At 46.5% G+C, this 19,966-nt stretch overlaps 1 protein-coding gene across 2 annotated transcripts in view; it reads right to left on the reverse strand.

Moving 5' to 3' along the window:
- RYR3 (ryanodine receptor 3) overlaps positions 1-19,966 on the reverse strand; it is a 557,080-nt gene that overhangs the window by 197,481 nt on the left and 339,633 nt on the right. For both annotated transcript variants that reach the window (XM_027083790.1, XM_027083789.1), the window contains exons 24-31: positions 19,011-19,170; positions 17,142-17,289; positions 16,077-16,282; positions 15,311-15,485; positions 6,145-6,353; positions 4,298-4,473; positions 3,362-3,398; positions 1,344-1,507 (exon numbers count right to left, since the gene is read on the reverse strand). In XM_027083790.1, the coding sequence (XP_026939591.1) occupies positions 1,344-1,507; positions 3,362-3,398; positions 4,298-4,473; positions 6,145-6,353; positions 15,311-15,485; positions 16,077-16,282; positions 17,142-17,289; positions 19,011-19,170 (1,275 nt within the window). The remainder of the gene's footprint in view (positions 1-1,343; positions 1,508-3,361; positions 3,399-4,297; positions 4,474-6,144; positions 6,354-15,310; positions 15,486-16,076; positions 16,283-17,141; positions 17,290-19,010; positions 19,171-19,966) is intronic.

Below are 19,966 nucleotides of genomic sequence, written 5' to 3' on the forward strand. Positions count from 1 at the left end.
CTGCATCTGGTTATAGCATCTACGCTGGGTCTCATAACATGATGAACATTCAGTAATGGTAATAAGAGTGCTGTTTATTGAGTACTTGAGTTCAGGCACTGTTGTAGGCTCTTATCTATGTATCATCTCACTTAATCCTCATAACACTCTGTGAGATGAGAACTATTATTCTCATTTTATAAATAAGGAAATTTAGACCCAGGGAGGTTAAGTACCAGGTCCAAAGTCACACCTCTAGTAAGTACTGGAACCCAGTTTAAAACGCAGGCGGTTTGCTTCCAAAGTCTGTACTCTCAACCACCCACCAACAATGGTCCCCCAGAAAACAGCAATTGTGCCTGACCTCGGGCCATTGGCCTCTGATGAGCCAGCAGCATCTGAAGAGCAAAACATTCCTGACTTTGTAGGGATAAAGTTATCATGAGAAACAACTTATTACATTTCTATACAAGCCTGTCGTATGGGCAAGGACTCTAGTATCTCACTTAGGTGGAAATAAGGCATGGTCTGCTGCTTCATTTCTGGGGCATCACTGGCTAAAGATCCTTCCTTGGTGGTAGTACCAATGGACCAGTGGGAGGGGATGGGTGTGCCTAAAACATTTTCCTTGAAGATCCCTAATTTCTATTCAGTGGTTATTATTTATAAATTTGCCATGTCTCTTTTATGTTCTTTATGCTTTCAGCCATTACAAACTTTTGGGATGAGAAGTTCTGAGTTATCAGTTGCTGTGTGACGTGGTATATCTTCTTCTTTTCTGCAATTGACTTCCCTCAAGCACCCAGGGATTTTTTCACTGTCTTGTTCTTTTTTTTTTTTTTTTTTTTTTGCGGCACGCGGGCCTCTCACTTTTGTGGCCTCTCCCGTTGCAGAGCACAGGCTCCGGACGCGCAGGCTCAGCGGCCATGGCTCACGGGCCCAGCCGCTCCGCGGCATGTGGGATCTTCCCGGACCAGGGCACGAACCCGTGTCCCCTGCATCGGCACGCAGACTCTCAACCACTGCGCCACCAGGGAAGCCCTGTCTTGTTCCTATGTTGTAGAAATTGGGACTTGCCTAGAAATCACGGAGTCTGAGAGGGAGCCCAGGCTTCCCAACTGTCCATCTGTATCTCCCATCCCTGGGTCATGTTTTATACATGTGATGAAATTGCCCTTTATTTTGGCTAATAACGCTTCTCCCACCATAGTCCTCCCCCACCCCCGCCATTTACTTAAGGATTTTAAGCCTGTGCTTCATTTTCCCTTTATAATAGAGGCTGATGTTTCCTTCTTTGGGGTGTGAGGGGAAGGGAAAAAGACCGCTGGGGGAGGGCCAACCCTGCCCCTCAGGAGTCCTCTTACCTTTCATGGACCCGGCCTCTTTCGTCCCCCAGAGTAACAGTCACGGTACAGTTTTTATTCAAGTCAAACTTTTCACTGTACAAATGATAGTCGGGAGTCACCCATCCGACCCAGACGCAGGAGGGGTCCTGTCCAGCAAAGATGCGAATTGCGTAGTAGCACTGCTGGGGAGAGACCACAGGGGGGCGTGAGTGACCCCCGCCCCTGTTGCGGGGAGCGGGCTCAAGAGGCAGAAATTATGCAGCAGCCCCCTTGACTCCCTTTTCTTAAAAAGCACACACTGTTCTGGGGGTGTACTGCGCTACACTCTGGACTGGGTGAAGAGTTGATGAGAGAATCTGGTTTCCTTAGTTTTTCCTTTTCTGTTGTGCTTTAGCCTAAAAAATCAGGCATCTAATATACCACCCACTGCCCAGAAGATGCTGCTGCCGAGATCAGGGGCAGCCACTCAGAATGGTCAGCACAGAACCCTAACCCTCTTCTGGGTACCAGGGCTGCTAGGGAGAGCCAGGCACACCTCTGCCCTCAGAGAGAAGAGCCACGAAATAGCCCTGGGGGCCGGGGGTTAGAGAACTCGGGCTACACTTTCCAATTCTGCAGGAAGTCTAAGTTTTTTTAAGTCTTGAAAAACATGCTACAAAAGGAAAAGCCGACAATGTGGCCAAATGCGCTTTGTGTGGTCATCAGACTCAGTGACAGGCAGGGCTGAAAATTAAAGCCATTCTTGGGCATTGTAACAACTTGTGAATTGTATCACTGTGTTATCATAACAACTAAAGCATTGAGGTAAGTGACTGCTTCATCACTTTCTTTATGAAACGAGCACATTTATTCTTTTTTTCTATTTTGCGTCTATTTTATTTTTTTTTTAATTTTTATTGGAGTACGGTTGCTTTACAATATTGTGTGAGTTTCTACCGCACAGCAAAGTGAATCAGCCGTACGTATACATATATCCCCTCTTTTTTGGATTTCCTTCCCATTTAGGTCACCACAGAGCACTGAGTTCCCTGAGTAGAGCTCCCCGAGCTATACAGTAGGTTCTCGTTAGTTATCTCTTTTATACATAGTGTCAGTAGTGCAAATGAAGTCCTTTTATGTGTAGTCTGTCCTACTTTTTGATTGGAAAAGGGTCAGCCAGACACACCTGTGCTGGCATCGTGGCTCTGGCAGCTATTAATCATGTGACCTTGGACAAGTCATTTGTCCTCTCTGTGCCTCAGAGCGCATGGTATTGTTCATCTCCTGGGGTTGCCCTGGAACTTAAGAAGGAAGGTGATACAATGTGCTCCGTGAAGTGTCCCGCACATAGTAAGTGTGTGACATGCCGCTGCGAGAATCATACTCTTGATAGTTAACCTACGAACTTGGGGTTGCAGGATAACTTTATAGAAAGGGTGACATGCATTTCTTCCAAAGGAATTTGTGTGTGTGTGTGTGTGTGTATGTATGTGTGTTTTTTGGCCAGGTGCTAAAGAAGGATGAGAGAAAGAAAGAAATTAAGAAGCATTGCTTTCTGACCACTGCCTAGCTTGAAGGAAAAGAACCCAAGGCAGCCTCCATCTTCTGGGCTGGCTCCCTGCTCCTTTTTCTCATTTGACTGCTTTCAACATTATTCCTGGCACTGCTCGGAGAGATGGGAGAACTGATTCATAGACATTTACATAAAAGAGCAAACAAAAGGATTACATTAAGAGTCCCCCCTTTTTCCCTCAACTGATGTTCATTTCAATCAGAAAGGCAGTGCTGCGTCCCTGGTGGCAAATAGGCACCAATTACACAATGACGCCCAATTAGCTGCTCCAGGTAGAGTTCTGTTTTGCACTGAATAACTGTTTCTCTTTCCCCCACTTGAGAAATGCCATAGATATGTTCTGGAAGCACCAAGAAGGATATTAAAAGACAGAGTAATTGGCAATTAAAGAGGATCTCTAGACAGATCTTTGCTGTAGGGGCCATATTACCAGGCACAGCAAAGAATCAAATAATTGAAACCATAATTGAGCACATCTACTTACTGTTGTTGTATGAGAGAGTATTTCTTGCATCTGTTTCCTGGGGGGAAGAAATCCATGTTTTAGTTCTTCAGGTCTATAGAGAAGCCCACAAGTCTGACAGGCAACTGATCTACCTTTAATGATGAAAGCAAGTTTAAGAAGCTGGCTCTTTCCTATACATGAGTGATCCTGACTGGTCTTGGGACTTCTTCATTTTCAACCTGATACCACCAGGCAGGGCTGTGCCTTCCAACTCTTGGCTCTCGGCCCAGGTGTAAGTTAGAGCTAGGGGCAGGTTGGGAGATGCTAATAATGTAGGCAGGGATACCTTGGAATACATTAACCTGTTCTCTTAAGCAGCTTTGCTTGTTTAAAGCTTGGTAGATGGTAAAACTCTAGAGGAAACCCGGACCAGATATACATCAACAATAAAAAACAGACATTAAAGGGAAGAAAGATAGCAAGGAATATATTCCCTACCAGGAAGCAGGAAGTCACATTACTCGGGAGTCACACAGCTGCTGGGCTGGACACTGGCCATAGTTATGCAAAGAAGGCAGTATTTGCCTATAGAAGCTTCTAATTTCACACAAAGGCAACCACAATTACACCCTCTCATGCACTTACATTCTTTTTACTCCAAAAACATATGAATTATAGGTTGCAAGGAGGCTAGGGACTCAGACAGCTTGGGAAGAACAGAAACTTGTTCACTGGATGTGACCAGTGACCACTTGAGTGGTCCCCTAATTATACACTGCACACGCACACATGTGCACGGGCATGCACTTGTGTGCACACCCATCCTCATTTCTTCCTGACTGAAAGCAGAGGGAACCCTACTCACACAGGAGTCCTGTGAGTTGTGCCGAGGTAGAGTGAGAAGGAGACAGACAGAAAGCCGACTTTGCAACAGACAGGCTGAGCACCTCTGAGAGCTGGAGGCTCCTCCCTCACCTTTTCTGGAAAGCGTCACTGTCCAGACACGGGCTGTGACTGAAGGAGGAGTGGCACTCCACCGGCACGCTCAGGCGGCAGTAGATCATGGTGGCATTGCCGTTCTGCGTGCCGAACGTCTTGTGGATCACCTTGAGGCACGGAGGGCTGTCCATGGTGCCATCGATCCTCACCACCTGGAAATGCCACAGTCCTCACCTGACACAGCCTGACTCTGACCCACCCCTCCTCCCCTCACTGGCTACTTACGTCAAGGCTTTATGAGAACTACAAAGGGTGTCCCAAGTGATAACGAACCATTACACTCATCCTTACGTGGACCGTGCCCTATAAAATATCACACAGATCTGCCTCTGGCTGGGGAAATGAGGGATCTAAATTAGGGATCTAAAAATGCTCACTGGGCTTTCTGCAAGGTCAAGGATGCCAGGCAGGGGGGTAATGCAGTGTTGGATTTGCTGATGCTGACCTTTCAGGAAGGTGACAAGTGGCTAAAGGAGAAAATCTTTCCAGAGGTTTCCCCTGTCAGTGGGCATGAGAACATCTAAGGGAGAAGGCACCAGAAAGCCCGAAGCTCAAGAAGAGACATCAGAGTTTCCTTGGGGGGCACTGTCTCCCACCCAGCGCCTTTCCCACCTTTACCACAGTCACAGCCTGAGCGCCGAAGCTCCTGGAAACTCCTCTACATACTGAGGAAATTCCCAGCTCCAGGGCACAAGCACTGCAGGGGATGCACTGGAGGATGAGAGATCAAAACTGGATTTTTGAAGTGTGTGTGTGTGTGTGTGTGTGTGTGTGTGTGGGTGTGTGTGTGGGTGTGTGTGTGTGGAGGGGTGAGGGGGGGTGGGAGGGAAGAGCAGAGGAAGTAAACAGACTTACAGTAATAATTTTGTTACGATCTGAGCATTTCTCCCTGCATTCTAGACAATGGTTCCTATCCTGCGGTCCGTGAGCACGCTTACATATTTTTGTGTGGTTTGTATATTTTGCCAAGTGGAGGGTCTCTAGATTCTATCAGTTTGTCAAAGGGGTTCATGACCTCCAAAAAGATTTCTAAAGTAATGGCCAGGTAGGAATCAGAGAAATTAAAGTCTCTACTATTTAAGACCGTGGGGAAAAGCGGAGGATGAAGAATTGATACTTTGCTGAATTCAAACTGGGCAGGGAGTGAAGGGGACTTACAGTCTGGGGGAATCAAGCCATTGAATCTAACGCTTCGGTGGAGCTGACTTGTCTGACATCCCATCAGCTCCCGTCCCACCTCTACGCCATGAAAAAACCATGGTGGGGCTGGGCGATACAGAGGCAAGCAGATGTAGAACCAGAATCTGAATCAGTCTCCTTACAATATTTGGCTTCTCTGCCTCTCTGCTCCCCCGACAAGGTGGGAGCATCATAATCAACTACTACACCTCCACTTAAAAACCTGGAGACGGTTCTGCAGGAACTGAACAAAGCCTAAAAGACATCAAGTTATGAGCAGAGGAGAACCATGTTTGGAACACATGATCCTGAGCGCAGGTACTGAACTTTTTTAGGAAAACAACATTGAAGGTCTCTGGATACTGTATTGCTATAATACCGGTATAGGAATGTCTGGAGAAAACATCGTGGCCCAAAGGTTTGGGGATGGATCTGCAAGGTGTTTACCACTTGTAAGATGCCACTCAGCTGCCCCAACTAAGGTACCTGCAACGACAGCTCTGAGGGCCAGCGAGGAGGTGACCGGGGTAGGGGCAGCCAGGGCGTGGACTTAGGCAAGCGCCACCTGGGCACAGAAGCCTCAGCGGGAGTTCAGGGCCTTGGTCCCCCCGGCCTGCCAGGGTCCCCGCAACGTGCAGCCTTACCTCTATCTGCGGATGGTCCTTGGGCACGTTGACAAATGTCGGGAGGCGCTTGCTGAACCACATGGCCACGTCGCGGTTCATGTTGACAGCAAAAGGCTCAAAGCCCTCTTGGAGGCCGCACATGGTATAAAACTTGAAGGTGCTGGCGTCCATCCCGAGATTCATGCGTCCGATCTGAGACAGGCCCAGAGAGCATATGGGCACAAAGCCTGCAGAACGGTGAGAGAGCCCGGTCAGCCCGTGGGACTGTCCTGGGAGGCGGGGAGGAAGCGGAACCTTTGCTTCCTCCCAGCAGGAAAGTCTCAGCAGGAAAGACGGAAAGATGGGACGGCAGCCTTTTCTTTCTTCCTGGCACATAAACTCAACAACAGGAAGTCACATGGAGTTTACGGCTGCCCTTGGTATATGGGAAAGAAAAGTGAGTCTGGTTCAAAATGATTTGTTGAAAAAAACAATCATCTAGGTAAAATTCTTCTTAAGACATAAATAAATGTCAGCTGGAAAAGTAAAACCAATAAGAGAAAAAGTGAAATTCTTTATCCATGCCTTAGCTAAAATTGATTTTAGGCCCTGGGTAATTTTATTTTATTTTATTTCTCTCTGGAGATATATATATATATATATATTTTTTTTTTTGAGGTACAGCTGATTTCCAATATATTAGTTTCAGGTGTACAACATAGTGATTCAATATTTTAATTGACTGTACTCTATTTAAAGTTATTACAAAACAATGGCTATATTTCCCTGTGCTGTACAATAATATATCCTCGTTGCTTATCTCTTTGATACATAGTAGTTTGTGTCTCTCTTTTTTTTTTTTTTTTGCAGTATGCGGGCCTCTCACTGTTGTGGCCTCTCCCGTCGCGGAGCACAGGCTCAGCGGCCATGGCTCACGGGCCCAGCCACTCCGCGGCATGTGGGATCTTCCCAGACCGGGGCACGAACCCGTGTCCCCTGCATCGGCAGGTGGACTCTCAACCACTACGCCACCAGGGAAGCAGTAGTTTGTGTCTCTTAATCCCATACCCCTAACTTGACCCTCCCCACTTCCTTCTCCCTATTGGTTATCACCAGTTTGTTCTCAATATCTGTGAGTCTGTTTCTGTTTTGTTATATTCCTTCAATTGTTTTATTTTTTAGATTTCACATATAAGTGATAACACAGCGTATTTGTCTTTCTCTGTCTGACTTATTCCACTAAGCATAATACTCTCTGGATCCACCCATGGTGTTGCAAATGGCAGATTTTCATTCTTTTTTACGGCTAAATAATATTCCATTGTATGTGTATGTATGTGTGTGTGTGTACAGACACACCCCACACCATCTTTATCCATCCATCTGTTGATGGGCACTTAGCTTGCTTCCATATCTTAGGCCCTTAGATAATTTTAAATACTGCCCCCAAACAAAACAATGCCTAAAGAATGACTTGGTATAAACCACTCGACTTTTCTAGGTCTCAGCATCTTCTCCAGTGAAATGAGAGGTCTAATGGCTCGTGTCATTTTGAGAGTATGCTCCTAAGACGTTTTGGATGCTAACACAATGATTCTGCTTGTTTACAAAATACAGTTTACACACCCCATCCTCCCAGCCTTCTGCTGCAGCCCCCTCCTAAGCAGGAAAGCGAGATTTTCAAGCAGGAGACACAGAAAACCCTGTTCACTCTTACAGTGACTGCCTCTCCAAGCTCTCTTCTGTATCCTCATCATATTATAACACTGCCAGGCAGAACAGACCCAAGGCAGAAGTTCAGATTATGTGGTGTTCTTGTTTGTAGGCTATTTATGAATCATAATTGTGGACCAACAAATCAGCAGAACTGGGAAAGCACTAATTATCCCAGATCTGGGAAGATGTGCGGCAGGCAGCCAGAGGGCAGCTGAGGCTGCCAGGAGAGCTCAGAAAAGGAGGAAGGGCTCGGAGGCTGGTGGCTAAAGCAGAGCTTGGAGTCCCTACAAGGAAAACCGTGTCACTCCTCGGATGGCGGTGCTTATTTAAGGGGATGTTTAAAGGTCTATTTTGAGGGAATTTATGTTCAACAGTAAGTCGCTCATAGAGACCAAAGGCAAAATGCATTCCTCCTAAAACCAGTGCTTATATACTATTATCTAAGCCACAAAGTTTCTATGTAAATAAGTCTCATAAGTGAAAGATAAATCCCTCCCAAACTGAGCTGGTTGCTTTCAGAAACTATGAACTCATTTAGGACACTATTTAATACTATTTCTGAGTAAGAGAGCTCCAGTGAATTCCTAGCAATGACGGTGACATCTGTACAAAGAGCCTCCTCCCAGGACCATCGGGGACTGGTGGTCCCACCACTCGGTAAGGCAGACGGTCTGGTCCATCAGACAAGCACAGATTCATGCACCGTCCCGAGCATTGCTATGTTTCTGGCATGGCATTCGAGACTGGGATAGATGAAACTATCCCCTTCTAGAGACAGAGATTTTTATAAATGAGGAATCTTTGGAGATCTGATTCCACTATGGAATAAGGACTGATTGTTGGCAAAACTTTTGGGTCCCTACTGGGCCAGCGGGCTCTGCTCTATGCTATGAGAAGATGTGAAGGAAGGAAAAGAAACCATCTTGATCACCAGCAGCTTACAGAAGTGGGAATGACAAATGGAACGCACAAGAGTGAATGTTGTGTGATAAGACATGCGCACCTGCAAGAGAGTACTTTGGTTTTCAACCTGGAAAAGTACCACTATAGTAGTTTTATGTTGGAGACATGATTTTGAAGCATTCCATCCGTGATGTGAGCAGAGACAGGACATCTTAAGAAAGTCTCTCTTGGATGTGGAGAAAAGGCAACCCTCTTACACTGCTGGTGGGAATGTAAGTTGGTGCAGCCACTATGGAGAACAGTATGGAGGTTCCTCAAAAAACTAAAAATAGAGCTACTGTATGATCCAGCAATTCCATGCCTGGGCATATATCCAGAGAAAACCATAATTCAAAAGGATACATGCACCCCAATGTTCAAAGCAGCACTATTTACAATAGCCAACACATGGAAACAACCTAAATGTCCATCGACAGATGAATGGATAAAGAAGATGTGATACATATATACAATGGGAATATTACTCAGCCATAAAAAAGAATGAAATAATGCCATTTGCAGCAAAACGGATGGACCTAGAGATTATCATAGGGAGTGAAGTCAGACAGAGAAAGACAAATACCATATGATATCACTTATATGTGGAATCTAAAATATGACATAAATGAACTTATTTAGGAAACAGAAACAGACTCACAGACATAGAGAACAGACTTGTTGCTTCCAAGGGGTAGGGGTGGGGGAGGGCTATTTGGGTGTTTGGGATTAGCAGATGCAAACCATTATATATAGAATGGATAAACATTCAGGGAACTATATTTGATATCCTGTGATAAAGCATAATGGAAAAGAATATGAAAAAGAATGCATATATCACTTTGCTGTACAGCAGAAATTAACACAACATTGTAAATCAATTATACTTCAATAAAATCAATAAAAAAAGGAAAGTCTCTCTTCCCCTTTCTTCTCCAATAACTTGAATGATGGGGTAAGTAAGCAGCAGATTCAAAAACAATGAGGACTTCTGAACAACCCAGATCATATCAATGACTTCCTAGTTATAGACCCCCTGACAATGCAAGATGCATGCAGAAAGGAAGAAGGGTCATATCTGCATGAGGTCTTTTTTCTAAGGAACTTGGGCTCCTCATTGTTCCTAAGCCATCAGCAGAGGGGACAGTACTTTGCTGAAGATAAATCTGAAGGTTTGAGGAGCTAACAGACTTGACCAAGGTTGTAAGAAGGGCAAGTGACAAAATGGGAAAAGATCCCACACCCTCTGACTCACAAAGCAGCTGACAGTCAGTGTGCGAGAGAGGGGGTGAAGGTTACAGGGGATGAATTTAAACAGCAGTTATGTCCTAGGGCAGAGGGCTGTACGCATTACAGAGCAGAGCGCTGTCCCTCTGAGGCAGAAGCCATCTCTATGGGGGGAGAGCTGAACACTGACTGAAAACAGACTCTGAAACAGAAGTTGGGGACGTCAAAGCAACAGGAGGGAGTGTCAGGGACCTCCTCGAGACTAAGTGGGCACAGCGGGGACAGCTCTGTACAGCAGCAGACGAGAAGCTAAATCCCAGGCTTGAGCCAGAAAAGAGAAACTCCAGAAAGGACCAAGAGCAAAGCTACATCTTCATGAGGCACCAGCACTTTCTCCTGGGGAAGAATACTTGAAAACTGGATATATTTAATCAGCTCCCTCCACCTGGTGGAGAGACTCTGCTCCATTTCTACAACTTCTTTACTTGAGAAGTTACAACTTCATGTAACTTGATAACTCTGCTTGATAGACAGATAAGGGCGAACAATGATGATAAACCCTACCAGCTAATATGTATCAAGTACTTTCTAGGTGTCAGGCCCTGGGCTCAGCGCTCTACAGATTTAGCTCATTATTGTGCCCATTTTACAGATGAGGAAACCGAGGCCTAGCAAGTTGATAACTTACTTGCTCAAGTTCTGTCTCTTGGTAAGTATGTGGAGCCAGCATGTGAACAAGGCTGCCCAAGAGCAGTCGAGAGCAAGCAATGGGGACTGAGGCCCAGATGACTGCTTTCTAATTCTTATCTCCAGTGACTGGCTTTGAGATGAACTCTTCCTTCACTTTTCAGATGATTTTCCTAAGTGTCGTGTAGTTGATTAGTTTGCCTCTAGATCAGGCAGCTGGAGACCTACAACCACAAGGCACTCCAGGCCCCTTGGAGGAGAGGGGCTGCCTTCTTCAAGTGGCCACACGGCTCCCTGGAGTTGATCTGGATGGACAGATCCACTTGGTAAGGCCACCTGGCATTACCATGAACAATGTCGTGCACACACAAGGATTTGCACTTTGCACACAACTCAATGAATCCCTAGCTTCAAATGAGACTGGAGAAGTAAGAAAACGGAAAAATAAAGGGGAAAAGCAGTACTCCATCCCTACATGCGGCCTAGTAGAAGTAATTATGCTGACATCATTGAAGAGGTTTGAGGAGAAAATTTGCAAACGGCCTTCCTTGGAACCTAGATGTGCATAGAATTCCTGTTCTAGGAAAGGTATGTCAAGAACACCCGCATTTAAATCCTGCAGAGGACCCCAGGTTCTGATAAACTTTGAATCACAAGGCCTCATACGGCTTTGTGATTAGGAGGAGAGTCAGCCAGGAGGTCATCTTTTTATAATTCAGGAGCTTGGAAAGAAACCAATTATCTACACAATCCCAACCATGGATCCATTTTTAGTCCATTTCAAGCTGAAGAAAGACATGAGAGCAAATCACTCCCAGTAATGGAAAGACTCAGATCTTGGGGAGAGGTGGTTAAATGACTGCCCAGACCACCCCTGGGCTGTTTCTGAGAGTCTCAATCCAGCAGCTCATGTTTTACCCATTAATTTTAATTCTCTAAGCCTCACAAAGATGGTGTTCGGGGACGGCACTGAGATGGTCACAAGCCTTGTAGAAAACACAGGAAACAAGAGGCCACGTTCCCCTACCATAGCACCCATCCGGGGAGAGGATGACAGGGGAAGCTTGGGTACCAGTGTGTCTCTGCGCAGATGGTGGCAACACTGCCCGCAAGGAAGTTTCATCTGCTGCCTACGGAAGAGCTGCCAGCAGAGCTGGGGGATCTGTTAAACCCTGACGGGCCAGTGGCAGGAAGAGCCTGGGAGGCTGCCCCTGCAGACGCTGAAGCTGGAGCGAGGCAGGAGGTGCCCCAGGAGAGTGCCCGGTACAGGCAGAACAGGACACCAGCACTGAAGCCTCTTCCAGACAGCATGTTCTGAGGTCTGGCACCATGTGCAGAACTTTCTCTTCCTTTCCTTTAAATGGGATAAAAGAGAACACTAATAGCAAAGGTTTCACCGTGGAAGCTTCTGAGCTTCCAGATGCCTTTTGGCGATAACACTGTGAGCTGTGATGGTCCAGGCCAGGGAACAATGATTAGGAAAATTCTAATGAGGCCGCTAAGAGTAGATCATCTATGATACAGGAGAGGATGGAGATGACAACCTATAAATAACCCAGAGGAAAAAAACCAGCCACGAATTGTAGTGCCTGCCCCCATTCCTTCCCCCAAAGGACTAAAAACTTCGCACAGCACAACTCCCTCTGGGGTGAATGCCCTGCATCAAGGCTGGGGTGCTGGTGACCAGAACACAAACATAGAGGGGATTTTGCTTGATATGGGGCTATAATGCACAAGATGTTTTATTTTCAACAGATGCTTTTCCTAACAGCTCAAGGCAAGAAGTGCTGCCTCTTTCCACTTTATGCAGAGGATAGAGAGATGCTATATGGTGATTCTAGGCCTTCGGGTTATTGTCATCAAAGAAAAGCATGCAGACTCCCTCTCAACTGCCCTTCCTCTGACTCCTGAGCCATCACAGAACTGAAAGAGCCTCCCAATGATCTTGTCTCTGTGTGATTAAAGTGCGATACAATACTACAGTACAGTGTGTTAACACGGTACAGTACAATTCTATTATAAAGCAGAGTGCTAATAATAGACTCAGTTATTCTGAAGGTTAAATCATGTCTCTGTACACAAAAGGTCTATGAGGCATCTCTTTCGTTACAGCACAGCTGATCTCTAAAAACAGAGTTCTCCTAAAACATCCCTCTTCTTTATAGTATTCTTCTGCACAAACCCTAGGACAGCTCCCCATGTCATAGAGAGTGGAGTCCAAGGATGCTGGGCCCAGATTAGACAATAAAGAAAGTTTTTTGAATAAAAAGACCAAGTCTTGATGTTTGAGGCTATCATCTGCACCTTCTTGTTCTTTCCACCTTCATCTTCTGTAAATTCCGTACACAAATCTTCCAAAATGTATCGTCACTCTTTCCTGCCGTTTCCCGATTCCACACTATTACTCGACTCACATCCCCTTAGAAGATAGACCCTTCTCCTCAGAGGTAGACAGCTCATATTTTTTATTTAACCTTCAGTTCCAACCCCATTCTTATAGAATTTTCATCCTGCATTGGTCATTTGCCTTTTTTTTTTTTTTTCGGTACGCGGGCTTCTCACTGTTGTGGTCTCTCCCGTTGCGGAGCACAGGCTCCGGATGCGCAGGCTCAGCGGCCACGGCCCACAGGCCCAGCCGCTCCGCGGCATATGGGATCCTCCCGGACCGGGGCACGAATCCGTGTCCCCTGCATCGGCAGGCGGACTCTCAACCACTGCGCCACCAGGGAAGCCCCTCATTTGCCATTTTTAACCCACCGCTTCACACTGGTAGTTACCTTTCCGTATTTTCATCTGATTTATTTTTCCAACTAGAAAATGAACTCCTTAATTTTGCTACTATTTACAGTTGTGTATACTTTAGACCACTGCTTTTCATACCTTCAAGTGCATAGGGACCACCGGACTGTCTTGTCTGAATGCAGTTTCTGAATCAGTAGGACAGGCATGGGGTCTGAGAGTCTGCATTTATAACAACTGGACCACACTTTGAGTAGCAAGGCTTTAGACTTTACAGAATTCTTAGAACTCTGCACGTAGACAAGAGTCTTGTCTCCTCCTTAGGTTGAGCCAAAGTCTCATAGACAAGCAACCTCCCCGAATCCACACTCAGGGGAACCATAACAAGGTCTCTGGTCTTTGGACTCTTCCTGCTCTAGGGAGCTACGCTCCTTGGGGATGAATCTGAATCTTCTAATTCTTCATTTTCCTCCAGCCTCATGAAGAGAGCACTGCCTGTGATGGGTACTTGGTAAATATCTGTTTCCAAAGAGCAGTGCCAGAGGATACTCTTCTCCACTGCCCTCATGCCCACCGACGTGATTTCCCCCTCTTTGCCTCTGAACCAGTGCATAAACCATTCTTTCTGCTGGCAACATCTTTCCCAGTTGTTTCCAAAAACATATTTTTCAAAACTTTGATTTTAAACCTTTTTAGAAGGCATTAAAATATGACCCCATCTGGCTTCAGTCACCCTGTCTTTCTAGGAAAATACGTTGACTTGCAACTTTTCTATTACCCCAAATATGTGGTCTCTTAGAAAAATCTTTAAAGCTCTTTTAAGGTACAGTTGGATATGCATGTTGCAGATAATAGATGTCTGCAAAAAGTGTGAGAGTGATTTGTAAAGCTAAAACACATTGTAAATACATAATATTTTATATGTATTAAAAATACATACTCGGGCTTCCCTGGTGGTGCAGTGGTTGAGAGCCTGCCTGCCAACGCAGGGGACACAGGTTCGTGCCCCGGTCCGGGAAGATCCCACATGCCGCGGAGCGGCTGGGCCCCTGAGCCATGGCCGCTGAGCCTGCGCGTCTGGAGCCTGTGCTCCGCAACGGGAGAGGCCACAACAGTGAGAGGCCCGTGTACCGCAAAAAAAAAACAAAAAACAAAAAAACATACTCATGTATTTCTGCTGCTTTTGCCTGTGCAGTTTTATCTTTTTTAACTTTCAGGGTGGGGAGGGAGGACTGTTTCTTTTTGTAAAGTCTCAGAAATTTAAAGCTACCAGGAACCCTAATCATTTACAGAGGGGGAAACGAGGTAAAAAGACATTAAATAAAGTCAACCCGAGATGTCACAGGTGGGAAGGGCAGAGGCAGGACAGGAAACCAGGCCTCCTGACCCAGAGCAGCCTCTTTTCCTCTCGACCTCCCTGCCTCCTTCTCGTCTGTACTGAAGCAGCAGAGAGTGGCAAAGCACCCAGCACAGAGGTGTGACCACAGCTGGTATTCAGTCACTGCCATAGAATTTTACAACTGAGAAGGATGTTGGCACTTATGCAGTCTATCATCCTGTTTTCTGGTACAGATGTAGGAGGCAAAGCCCAGAGAAGTCAAGCCAAGCCTGTCTGGGAGCCACACGGTTTGTTAGGAGCGAGTCAGCTAACTCCCAGTCCAGTACTCCCTTCTCCTGGTGCCAACAGCCTCGGTACATAACGTAGCTCTGTCGATGGGAAATAAGAAGCGCCCATCGCTCCTCTGTGTAGCCGGAAGCACTGCCCTGACTGCAGTCTATTCACGGCCATTAACAAGTGCAAGTGTGCTTGGGTTTCATAGCATGAAGATCTCACCCTGCTCCCTAGATTTCCTTTCATCTCGTAGAGGTGGAAGGGGGGGAAAGCTGGTGGATTTACCATTGTCAATCTCGTAGTCAGCGAAGGCAAGCTCAGAGCCTTTGTTGGTGATCAGCAACTCCCCATTCAGCGTGAAGATCATTGAAGCATCATCCAGGTTAATCATACATCCAACCACATCTCCTGGCTGCCAGGTCCGTCCAAAATACCCACTCCCTTGATGCCAACGCTGGCCCTAGAAAACAAGAGCGAGGGCTCAGAGCAATGGAGGTCCTAGCCTAGAGGGTCCTGTACTACTGGAGAAATGACCCCATGAATAATTTCTCCTAATGGGCAGTGGTACCTGGTTTCTACAAGGCACTTCCCTTCCTACCAAGGACAACTCACAGGGAGAAGTGGTCTATCTACAGATGAATGAAACCAAGATATACAAGGCTCATCAGAAAAGGTGGCCTGAGTCTCCCAATACCTAGTCAGCTATGAAAACAAGCCGAACTCCCTCTAAGACAAAGTGGTAAGATTTTCCCTCATACTGGCTGCACAGTGTTCTGTGAGCCTCCCCTGAAGAGGGGAACATGGGCTCAGAGGCAAGGCAGATACGGAGGTGACTATGGAAAGGACGAGAGTGTGCAGCCCTCCCTTCTCCAGAGGAAAGAGTGAAGGGACAAACACTAAGTGACGATCATTCTATGGTCTCAATTAGCCAGTGTGGTGGCTCCTCCCTTTTGAAGCCAGAGATCCAGATACTCAGCACTTTTCACTTCTGGGGAAATATCTGAAGCAGAAAAACCCGGACTGAGGACGTGCGGACACCAGCCAGACTCACCCTGCTGCCTTCAAACACAAAGGCCTGGTCATCGGCCCCCAGCTCAACGTCAGGCCGACAGCCTGGCCTGGCCCAGCCGACACGCATGTCTCCTCCGGTCACTACCTCAAACTCAAAATACCACTTTCCAGATCTGACTGCATAAGAGCGCTCTACCCGGAAAAAGCGGATCTTGTCTATGCTGACTTTCTCCACAGCTGGGTCGGCTATCGAGAAGAAAAGGGAGTAGAGGGTGCAGGAGGGAGAGAGAGAACATAGGTTTAATATTTAGGGAGCATGCCTCAAAAGACTTTCAACAACAAAGGCTGATGACAGATCTGCTACTAGCCAATACAGCATTCTGTTCATAATATAATCATCACTCGTCATCATATCATAATAACAATACAAGCTACCATTCAGTGACTGATTGCTTTGCAGTAGAAACTAAATCTCAGTGTTTCCTCACAATAATCCTATGAAATCAGTATTATTGGAAGAAATTGGGGCTCAGAGAGCTTCACCTGTTCAAGGTCTTAGACCCCATAAACCAAGGAGAGGGAAGATTTGAACCCAGGTCTTTCTTCCTCCAAATCCATCCCCTTAACCAGCTTTTACTGTCCCACTAGCCTATGGTATCCCCTGGGGTATGAGATGGCAGTGACATGTTAAATAACCATAAGCTGGTGATTTTAATCAGTGCTAGAATGCAATTTAGAGATGACATTACCTGGCCCCAAAGTAAGCCGCTATTCACATGTTTGGAAAACAAGAGAAATAAAGGTAACTTGGTTTTGTGACCAAATATCCTGAAAAGCTCAGCTATGCTGGAGGATAACTTACTCCCTGTGGGATTATGTCATAGACGTGCTCGTTACAGAAACATCTGTCCATGGGACATTGCTTTATTATCAACACGGCCCCTCCTCCCTCCCCCCACTTCTAAAATACACCATTGAGTTCAGCACTCTTTAGCACCACCAGCATTTCTAATAGTGCAAGTCAGACCTGTTGAAAGTTAGCATTCCGCCAGAAGAAGACCTGTTTAGTAAACTGGGGCCAGAGGGAACAATCTCCGCTGATTACCTAGCTCTTGGTCTGATGGCTCGATGTTATAGCCATAGCCAACGAAAGTCCGGACAGCTTCACGAAGGCTATCCCTATTTGACTTCTTGGTACGCTCATCCAATAATGCATAGGGCACCAGACGGGGATTTCTTTTGTTCTTTAAATCCTATGTGAAGCCAGAGAAAAGAGATGCTGAGAAAATGCATTATCCTCTTTACAAAGAGCTTGTCCCACTCACACACTCCCAGCAACAGTCCTCGTTTCCTCGGGTGAGTCTGCTAGCTCTTCTCCCAGTGCCTTGATATTTACCAATGTACATATTTGCTGCTTCAAGATTAAATGAGTATAAATGGAAAATTTGTACTAACATTCAAAACTAGCAGTAAAAAACCCATTTCAATAATGCCAGCCTGTGAATAAAATGAAGTGTCATGAAATTGGTTAGAAACCTCCATTCCCAAGGCAAGGCAGATGGGGGTTTGCGTAACTATTCCCTTATGAAAGAGCATGCCATGATTCAAACAGTTATGGCCTCCTCACAACAGATTCCTTTTTTAAATTTATTTTTAAAATTTATTTATTTTTGGCTGCATTGGGTCTTCGTTGCTGTGTGCAGGCTTTCTCTAGTTGCGGTGAGCGGGGGCTACTCTTCGTTGTGGTGCGTGGGCTTCTCACTGCGGTGGCTTCTCTTGTTGTGGAGCACGGGCTCTAGGCGTGCGGGCTTCAGTAGTTGTGGCACGCGGGCTCAGTAGCTGTGGCTTGCAGGCTCTAGAGCGCAGGCTTGGTAGTTGTGGCACACGGGCTTAGTTGCTCTGCGGCATGCGGGATCTTCCCAGACCAGGGCTCGAACCTGTTTCGCCTGCATTGGCCGGCGGATTCTTAACTACTGAGCCACCAGGGAAGTCCCAACAGTTCTTAACAGACATCTCTGCTCACAGAGAAACATCTGAAAAGGTGGCAGAGCCACAGTGGGGCCATTTCATCGTAGGAGGCACACATTTGTATTACAGTCCTCCTCGGTTCCTTAATGGGGACTAAGAAGACAATAATGACAACAGCAGTGACACGTCACCATAACCTAACCTGCTGTTTTGAACCCCCAACTCCCTTCCCTGCCGCAGTTTCCACAGCTGTGGTCTTCTTGGTTCCAGACGCGTGCAGGTTTGGAGGCTCAGGAATGAATGAACACGTGTGCACACAGCTATCCTTGAACTTCCCTGAGCCCGGTACTTACTGAGATGAGGGGGGCATTTCAGAGTGAGAGGTGTACCAGATGGTTTGGGCCGAACCCTGGTTCTAAACTCCACTCAGTTCCTTGCTGGGCTCTCAGGCTGCCTCTGGATAAACTAAGAACCCTGCCCAAGAATCTTGGCCCTGTGGACTGAAGTAAGGGGGCACAGGCTTCTTGGTGGGCTCGTCTGTCTCTCTCCTGGGCTAGCTTCCCCTTCAGTGGTAGATACTTGGGACCGTCCCAGAAACACTGCTGAGCTGTGACACTGATTTATGCGAGCCTTACCTTGGCCTTGGAGAGTGCATGAAAGCTCAGCCCTCCGTGAGGCAAGCAACAAGACGAGGAATGAGAGAAGATGCGGCCGGTGGCCACATACACAGGGCAACGTGATCACAAGTGAACCCGACCAACAAAGGAAAGGTGAGCCTACCCATTGCTGAAAAACTGGAATTATGCCTGGAGTTAATATCAATGTGACCATTACAACTTCCATCCAGCCCCACGATTCTATAAATAAGGAAGGTGCTGAGACATGAGGAACAGAGTGCAAGGACAACCTCCACCTTCCAATCTAATACCCACCAAAGCAAAATGGCATTTTAATGCACGATCACATCACCTGGCTTCTCCAGCAGGCCTGACCCAGCACTTCTCACCTGTTGAATGCCATAGGTCCATCCTTGTCTTATTCTGTCTTTTGCCCAAACGTTGTGTGCATTTTCTGCAAGCTTATCCACTAACATTTCTTGAGGAGGTAACAGCTTCACATCAGACAAATCCAAAGGGGCTGGCTTGTAGCCACTGGACATCATGTAGCTAGAAGTAAATGGAAAATATATATTTTGAACAGAACTGTACGGCTCCCCCATTCCAGATTTTAGACCAATAGCACAGGGTCGGAACACTAGGAAAATAAGGCTACAGTCACAGATTCTACCTTTGGCAGAATGGACAGCTCAGCTCTATCTCAAGTCTTTAGAAGAAGACCCCCATCCACCATCCTTTTTGCCAATGCGTGTCACAGGTTAAGGCGACCATTGGAGAAAGTGGATGGTCTGTGCAAATCCACCCTTATTCCTAAGAAAACTACTCTGCCCTACAAACGATGGGCACATTCCGTGTAATGTAACATCACCCGAAGCTCCTTGGTCTCGCTTCAAAAGCACAAAAGCTTATGACCACATTGGCACGGACAGGACCTTGAGCCAAACGGTTTCTTACAAATCAGCAAAGAATGATCACTCAGTCTTAGAAAACTAAACCTTCATTTTGAGAAGTTTAAAAAATCATAACATGAGAGAGTTTGTGAGCTTGAATGATCTTCATGGTTTGCTGTCCAGTCCAGGAGTCACAAATGTCTGTAATTCGACAGATAATTTGATAGATAACATGAAGATGGGAAAAGCTCAGTGTGAGTCCAGGTAGACGCATCGTGTGAGTGGAGAGGAGCAGGGCCCTGTGTGGAGTGACTCACAGGAGAGTAACTGACCACAGTCACGTGGGAATGTGAGTCCAGAGGCATCCAGGGCCCCAAGGCCACGGACTGCCCAGATCAGGGCCGGAGCCCAAATGTGATGACCTGCAGACCAGCGCTACTCGACCCAAGAACCTG

This window comes from Aethalodelphis obliquidens, unplaced genomic scaffold (genome assembly GCF_003676395.1).
Source record: "Aethalodelphis obliquidens isolate GAN/ISIS:26980383/991018 unplaced genomic scaffold, ASM367639v1 scaffold51, whole genome shotgun sequence".
Taxonomy (NCBI): Eukaryota; Metazoa; Chordata; class Mammalia; order Artiodactyla; family Delphinidae; genus Aethalodelphis; species Aethalodelphis obliquidens.